The sequence below is a fragment of the Cyclopterus lumpus genome, chromosome 12, assembly GCF_009769545.1.
Source record: "Cyclopterus lumpus isolate fCycLum1 chromosome 12, fCycLum1.pri, whole genome shotgun sequence".
NCBI classification, from domain to species: domain Eukaryota; kingdom Metazoa; phylum Chordata; class Actinopteri; order Perciformes; family Cyclopteridae; genus Cyclopterus; species Cyclopterus lumpus.
The window spans coordinates 4,848,940-4,856,877 of record NC_046977.1 but is presented as its reverse complement, the minus strand read 5'-3'; the positions used below and the strand labels follow the sequence as shown (position 1 = coordinate 4,856,877).

The window sequence follows — 7,938 nt, the reverse complement described above, 5'->3', positions numbered from 1 at the left end:
AGCGCCGTGTGCGTGCGCAGGTGAGCCAGCAGCTCGTCGGACGTGGTGAACCGCTTGTCGCACGGCCCCCCCGCCGAGACCCAGTTGCAGGCGTGGGGCATGGAGTCGTTGGGGAGCATGAAGCCGTACGTGTAGAGGGGATGCGAGAGGGAGGAGGACACGCTGGACGACATGGAGCTTTGGTGGAGGGAGTGCAGCGGGTGGGAGGGGTACACCATGGGGAAGTTTGATTTGAGGGCGGGGGAGGGGTCGTGGATGCAGGAGTTGCAGTTGCCTCCGCCGAGATGGGACACACTCGGGAAGCTTAGGCAATAGGGGTCCCTGCATAAGCTCTGCATGAAGGACGGAGGGGAGGCCCCCGTGAGAGGGCTGGAGCTCGGGTGCTTCCCTGGCACGCCCATGCCGAGGCCCGACTTTGTGGGATCCAGCCCGGGGACGAACTGAGACGGGTAGCCGGCGTACGACCCCACGACAGATCCGTGGTAGCCCATGTTGGAGGAGGGCAGGGGGAAGAGTTGGCTGGTTTTGTAGGGAGAAATGGGCGTGATGCGTCCGGGGCCGAGGTTCGGCTGCGCGGACTCCGCTTTTCCCCCCTCGTGGTTGGAGCCCCCGTCAGAACTGCCGTTACTGCAGTTGGTGTGGGCTCGTACGTGGCTGGAGTTTGCGTCGTGCGGACTGTCCGAGCCGGCCTTGTTTACGTCGGAGTCTTTTTTGGGATTATTGCTGCCGCTGCTGCTGATGCTGGTGGGACTGCCTTGCTCGCGTGCAGTTTCTCCTCCAGGAGTGTGAGTGTGTGGCTGTCCACCAGGAGACTGGCTCAGTTTGTGATGCTGCTGCTGCTGCAGAGTGTGTCCTGGTGGGGTGCTGCTGCTGGCTCTGGAGCTGGGCGAGGCAGCGTGCACTGGAAAGGACTGCTGGCCATTGGTTGAATTTCCGTTAGTGGTGACATTATTGCTGGGTACCCTGAACCCGGCTTTATCGCCGCTGCTGCTGCTGGTTACTCCGTCTCTGCGACAGTCTCCACCGCCTTTGTTGTAGGGCTTGAAGCTACACTTGTCCTCCAGGGAGGGGCGGAGCTCTCCGTGCTTCTGGCTGGAGCCGGATGACCGACCGCTGGACTCCTTGTCCCCCTGGCTGCTGGAAGAGCCCAGCTTGGAGGAGGACGGAGGGTCCGGCTTACCGATCTGAGAGCAGGTCTGTGCCAGCAGGGCCAGTGGACTCTTCTTGGCATCCAGCTACAATAAAACAAATATTCTGATTAGCTGTGGAATTTAAGGCAAAGACTATAAATATAAAATAACGCCTGTTAGTCCTTTGTTGGCCTATTAACTGTTGATGTTTTATTTGTAATTAGCAGGTAATTAGCAATTAATCTGACGATTATGTTCTCAATAAATCTTTTTCACCATAAGATAATAGGAAACAGTGAAAAATGCCCAACATGATTTCCCAGAATCCAAGATTTATTCAACTTGTCAGTTGTGGGTTGTTATTATTATTATTATTATTATATATTTATTTACATTTTATACATTTAAAAAATGTGCAATAATGCAAATAATCGATAATTGTAGCCCTACTTGTTTGCTTTGTCTGACCAATGAAGTAAAGAATAAATCAACTGTCAACAGTGACAAAGACAAAAGTAAATCATCCCAAATAAAGTAACTTGATTAGCAAAGAAAAAGTGGCTATTTGATTAATTGACTAATCTATTGTGCTCTAATTAAAAACACAAGTTGTCACTGGGTGTGTTACTGTAGTTAAAGACCAGTTATGTGACGTATGTGACAACAACACTGAGGCAGAGAAGCGTTTGTTTGTTTTTAATCTCTTCTAGAATGTAAATTAGGATGACACTGCAATTCATTTTTCTCCGCCCTGCTGTGAAAAATCAGAAAAAAACACACACTGGCAGTGCAAAATCCAAAATAAAAAGATAAAATAGAAAAAATAGTCCAAGTGATAAACATGTTGTTGTTGTTTTTAAAGATAATAAATACCTCGATGCTCACTGGCGCGGGCGTCAACGGCTGTAAATATTCCGGGTGTAGCAAGTGTCCAGTGTGCGCCGTCAACATCTTGAGGACTCGGATGGGGAGCCGCTTTGCCTGGCGAAGTGGGTCCAGAGGGGTCAACAGGGACACCGCGGCACCGGGACGAGGCTTTGGACGGTCGCTGGTCTCGCTGAGCTCGATCCGCTTACTTACTGATCCTAAAGGGAGATATTTCATCGGAGAAAGGGCGCCGCGCGTTAAGGTCGGATGTGCGTCGGGCTACTTTTTTAGTCCAGAATAGTGTTTACGCGCAGATGAATGTAATCCATGTAATAAAAAATAAATAAACACGCACACACACACAGCTGGACGTCCTTAAATGTCCCGAAGGACGGAGAATCCTCTCAGCTCAAGCATCACCGACGCGGCTCTTTTATACTCCAATTTTCAAAAAAAAAATAAAAAATAAAAAAAGAAGTCCTCTGTGTGAATTATGCGTAGAATATGGAGACAGTGTCCGTCCTGTTAGTACGTACCCAAAACAAATAAGAAAAATAAGAAAAAAAGAGCAGAGTTTACTTTATATAGTCCAAAGTGTATTTTTTTGAGGGGAAACGTCCCACTGCGTGTTTTCCGTCCGGACTTCAGCGGCTCACTGATCACAACAGGCGGGACTTCAAAGTGTCCGCTGGGCGGCCGCATCGCTGATGAGGTGGGCGGGGCGGGGACGCGCGCGAGGGCGTAAGCGACGGCGTCCTCAAAGGGACAATCCTTTTTTTTTTACTTTAGTGGTTGTACTCAAGAGTTTTTACTTTTAAAGTACAGGTAGAAATACTGCAGGATAAAAATTTTAAAAAACTCAAACCCTGAATTAAAACTGGTGGCTCATTTAAATAACTTAAAAAATACTGTTATAATAATATCTTGTGATGTATTAATTGTGTTATACTTTGTATTAGTCTAAATATGCAAAGTAACTACATTTATTATATAAATGTAGTACAAATACATTTGGCTAGTGGAGTAAAGTAGAAAGTAGAAGAAAAGGAAAATACTCAAGTAAATTTACCTCAAAATTGTGCTTAAGTGCAGTACTTGAATAAATGTACTTAGTTACATTCCCCCGCTGTCTTTGCTGTACATACATTTGCATTCTGGGAAATGTAAATGTTTATTCTCACATAACTGTGGTTTATTCACAAAAAAAACAAGGTCAAAGATTTAAAAAATTTAAGCATTAAATATGCAACAAATGGATCATTTGTTGATGGAGTGTCGTGAACTCTCCGGTTATTAAAACAACGTGATACTTTGATTTTATTTGTGGGGGATTTCTGGGATTTTTATTTCATAAATCATCTGTCACATCTGTACTTGCTGGCCCGAGGTCGAGCCAGGCCACGAGTGTTTATCTTTATACAACGACCAACTGTCCTAAATAAAATTACCCATGTAATTAAATTTTACGCAATAATCACACCCGTTTTTTAGGCCTTCATAAACTAGACAGTTATACGACCTCTTATTCAGTAAAAAAAGAAGTTTGTTCTGTCTCGATTTTTTGGCCGATCAGGAGACGCGAAAACAAAAACAAAGCGTTAAATTGGTGGGTATAAGATGCTGTCGACCGTGACTAAGACAAGCGATATGATCTCCCATAAAGTTTCAGTACAAAATCATGAGCGTTGGATCATATGGTTCAATCTGAGGGTGCAGTTTTAACGTCTCTGACACATGACCATTTAGACTCAAAGGTTAGCCTAAATGGAAAACTCAACTTTTTCTAAAAATGTCAGACGGTATAATTTCCAGCTCGTGAAACGTAGATCTGAAGGGATACCATGAGTGTACTGGGATGCATGCGGTGAGCAAACCCCGTATTAAAACTAAAAATGCACTTTTGTGAGTGTCAGTGAGCAGTGGAAATAAGTCATATGGTCACATGAGGCCTCATTCACTCAGCTGTCGACAAGCAGATGAGTGCAGGGCCAAGACCAAAAGGGTTTTACCATAAGAGGCATGGTTTTCACAGCAATTTGGGTAACAAATAAGTAGTTTAACTCAGATCTGAACAAAAAGAGGTGATACGTATTTTTATAGATTCAGTCTGACGTCCATCTCAACTACACGTCCATAAATCCACTTCAAAAGCAAAAAAAAGACCAGAACTTGCCTCACAATCGTCCAGTGAAAGTTGTCGGCACATCCGTGAGCACGTTGCAAACGGGAACAGCTAATAAGGTATCAAAACTTGTTAAAAACAAATATAGGCACAGTGTTTTATGCAGCTGTTTCTAGGTTAACTTTTATTAATTCTTTCACGTCAGCAGCTATTATGTATGATTATATGTCATGTGTCAAAATGGCACGACCCGCTTTATTACCAAATTGCATGCGTTTACTGTACAGTTTGTTCCTTTACACCACTTTAAGTCACTGTAATAAAGTGAAAAGACGGAGTTGACAGACGCACATTTTTCTAAATATCTTTCTAAATCCTTTCATGCTCAATAAACATCACCCTCGCAATTATCTTAAGGTTTAAGACTCATGGTACTCATTTTTCTTTTAATTAAAAAAGTTCAGGTATGTTTCGACACGTGGAGTGACGGATCATTTGTCTTCTGGATTTTGCTCTGAGCATAAAAAAAGAAATCAATAAAGCACACATAAAATGTCTATTTTCTTTTCTTTAAAAAAAATTAATGCCATTCATACTGGGGGGCGGGGGAAGAAAAACGTGATAAAGACTCAATATTAATGGTTCTATAAATCTGGAATGTTAATAACTTTATTGCATTACCGCCTGCTGACTGACTTTGCAATGAGCTAATTTTGTTAACCTAATTATACAATGAATTGGTTAAAGTACTTAAAAATTACGGCTGACAAGAGCTATTAGCAGCAGCCTAAAATAGTCTCAGTCTGAGAGTCTTTGAATCTCTCAATCCTTTGCAGCCTCAATTGAGTGCGGAATCATTCCTAATCCCTCATAACCTGTGGCCAAAAGGCTGCATAATGTGAATTAGTTGATGGATATTTGTACATATCCTGCAGGGTCCTCCTTAATCTTCAAAAGGAATGGTTCACATGTAAATATAGGTGGAAACGGGTAATAAATTAATACTGTAAAAGGGTTAGAATGTAGATTATATTAAGACTTGTAAAAGACTTGTGAGATCAGCATTAGGTCACCGTTTAAAAAAAAAGAAAAAAAGAACTAAAGCAACTGTTGCCATGACCCCACGCCCTTAACAGCAGAAACAGCCACTCTCAGCAATCCATCAATGTCCAATTTGTGATAAGAAGCAGAGAGTGGGAGCACCATCTCATCAGCAAACAAGGTCACAGTCTGCACCGCTGTCGAGGAGAGAGCCCTGCCGTGGCTTCAGGGGCCAAACAGGAACAGCAGGAGCGGTGGTCTTTCCCCTCACTAAGTGGTGGCACGGTACAGTATAGTTGTTCCAATACAGGCAGGGATCTACATCAGTGCATCGACGATGTAATCGAACATTAAATAGGTTAATAAATCTCTGAAACGCGGTATTTTACCAGCGCTCCTCCTGCAGAAGTCAAAGCACGTTTTCATTCCTGACATAATAATTAATATTTGTGTAAAATACTTTAGTAAGACACTAAAGAACAACGGCCCCATATGGGAACCAATCATTCTTGATACAGGTTTCGTGTATGTATCTGTAACCTCGCTTTTATAGGAATTATGACCTGTTTATGAAATATTTATATTAATACAGACTTCTCTGTATTATTTAACCCTTTAACTCTTTTTTCCTGGCGTCTACATTACTCGCAATACTACTCATGGCAGTCAGTTTGACACACAGGTTTGGTTGTGTTATGCTAGTAGCAGCAAACGTAGCTGTTAGCCTTAAACTAGCTGAGCAGCGGGCTACAGACGTCCGGTGAGCTCCCATCTTTCTAGCTCCACACCCCCAAACTGCAAACACACTTTTGTTGAATGAATAGGTCACACAAAAGTAAACAAACGCGACTTCCCACTTCTAGCTGACAACCTTTAAATCGATTAGATAAAAGACGATTTTAGCCGGTTTAGCCAGCTAGTTAATTAACGCTTAACACACTCCGGTGTGTCCAGCTGACTATTTATACAACTGATTTGCATATACAGGACACGTAAATAAGGAGGAGCATTGTTTTTATGAATAAAAATGTCATATACTTCATCGTTTAGATGGTTTCGATGCGTAATGAGGACTAACAGTTGCCTGCATGACCCATATTACTCCACCGAGTCGACTGATTCGAACTTCCTCGTTTGTAACATTGAGCTACAATTGCCATTTCTTAAGAATAATTTGCTAATTTTCATATCTGGCAAGTAATCGTAAGGCAAGTAAACATAAATCCTGATGGAATAGACGAATTACCCGGACAAACGTTCGCTTCGTGGCCTCTCGTTTTGCGGTTTTGGGCTGCTGCTGAAAAATATTCTTGAATTCGATATGACATATTTATGCTACGTGGATCTTCTCAACTATCGTCCGACATCGTAGTTTCTTATTTATTTATTTATTTCCCCACACACATACAAAAACACACACTTTCCCAGTGGCACAGATGCATTTTGCATGTCCTGTGGGTGGAAACGATCCGGAGAGATCCGGCTGCCAGAGGACGCCAGCCTGCAATCAGATTGTACTGTGCTGCTCAGTAAAATTTCATCTGACATCAAAGATAGTTTTTCACACCCCTCTAGATTTGGCTTTTTGAATAGGATCTTATTCCAAAAACTCAAAGCTGCCTGCTGGCTAGCGTGTGAAAAAAAAAAAAAAGGTTCCTGTTTTTACAGATTTAAAAGGCGAAATATACATCTTTTTTTTTTTTTTAAAGCAGCTTTTTATTTAAATACATGTTATTATTAACTTATTTAAATACAACGGGATGTGGTGTCGTCTATTTTAATTAAGCCGTTTCCAAAATACAAAGTAGAGGAACGTGTATGTTAAAGAGCATAACTAGCACCGCACATTATTTTGTGGGTTTCCAGGTCGCACGAGGGAACCGGTATCTCCACCACGGGGGAGCCAAGACGCGACTATGACAGAGTTTAAAGGAACGCCAAACAGTATGTAGCTGTAGCCCCAAACTATTAGCATCATGTCATCTACGTATAGCCATCAAGTGGGCGCTTTGCTTCCCTTTTATAGAAGTGGAGGTTGCAGCCTGGGTGCACATTTTAAAACAAGTCAGGCAGAGACGGTATTGAGGTTATTTAGCTAGCTAGCTGCAGCTTTAAAATAAAAACTCCAGCAGAATTTCAGCAGAATAAACGGTTAATACCGAGAGATGAGAGCCTGACACACGTGATCAAAACCCCACACTTTATTGTGGGTTAAAAGTGCTATTTATCATTGTAAGCTGTATATGTGTCATGCTAGGATGGTTTTAGTTTGACAAACACTTTGATACAATTACCAAAACACATTACTACAATGCTTCCCTTGCAAGTGTAAATATTTAACATCCAGACTTCCTACTTTTACTTTTGAGAGCCTTTGAGAGATTCTAGTGGACCTTTGCTTGGCTGCTGCAGGGAAATTGATTGTGACTGCACAGCCCTGGAGGCGCTAAACAAACCTTTCCATTGCTGCCTGCAGCCTTCGCTCAACACAATCATTCACCATCGATCTCCCCTCTGTTTGAAACACTTCGACGGATGCAAAGCGGAGGCCAGGCTTATCACATTTGTCAGGGCTTTCGCCATAGATTTATCTAAAGCTGACGTCCAATCGTACTCACACGGCGTGGAAGTATCACACCGAACTGCAGCACATCCTTAGTGAGAACATAAAACCAATCAAATTAGAGCTTCTGGCTGGGATACCTATTAAGCTTTGAGAAACCTGTCCAAATTCTGGAGATTGCTCAATAACGAGTACATTTAGGGATTGGGATGTGC

The 7,938-nt window shown here is 42.6% G+C and overlaps 1 protein-coding gene across 2 annotated transcripts in view; it reads right to left on the bottom strand.

Annotated features, from left to right (window-relative positions):
* LOC117740881 (zinc finger protein 703-like) overlaps window positions 1-2,649 on the bottom strand; it is a 4,420-nt gene extending 1,771 nt beyond the window's left edge. The window contains exons 1-3 of one of the 2 annotated variants that reach the window (XM_034547529.1): window positions 2,353-2,649; window positions 2,004-2,215; window positions 1-1,235 (exon numbers count right to left, since the gene is read on the bottom strand). The exon at window positions 1-1,235 is cut by the window's left edge and continues 1,771 nt beyond it. In XM_034547529.1, coding sequence (XP_034403420.1) covers window positions 1-1,235; window positions 2,004-2,081 — 1,313 coding nt within the window. In that variant the 5' untranslated portion in view covers window positions 2,082-2,215; window positions 2,353-2,649. Of the gene's footprint in view, window positions 1,236-2,003 lie in introns of both variants that reach the window. The other variant, XM_034547528.1, reaches the window with a different exon arrangement.
* Between the last annotated feature and the right edge of the window lie 5,289 nt (window positions 2,650-7,938).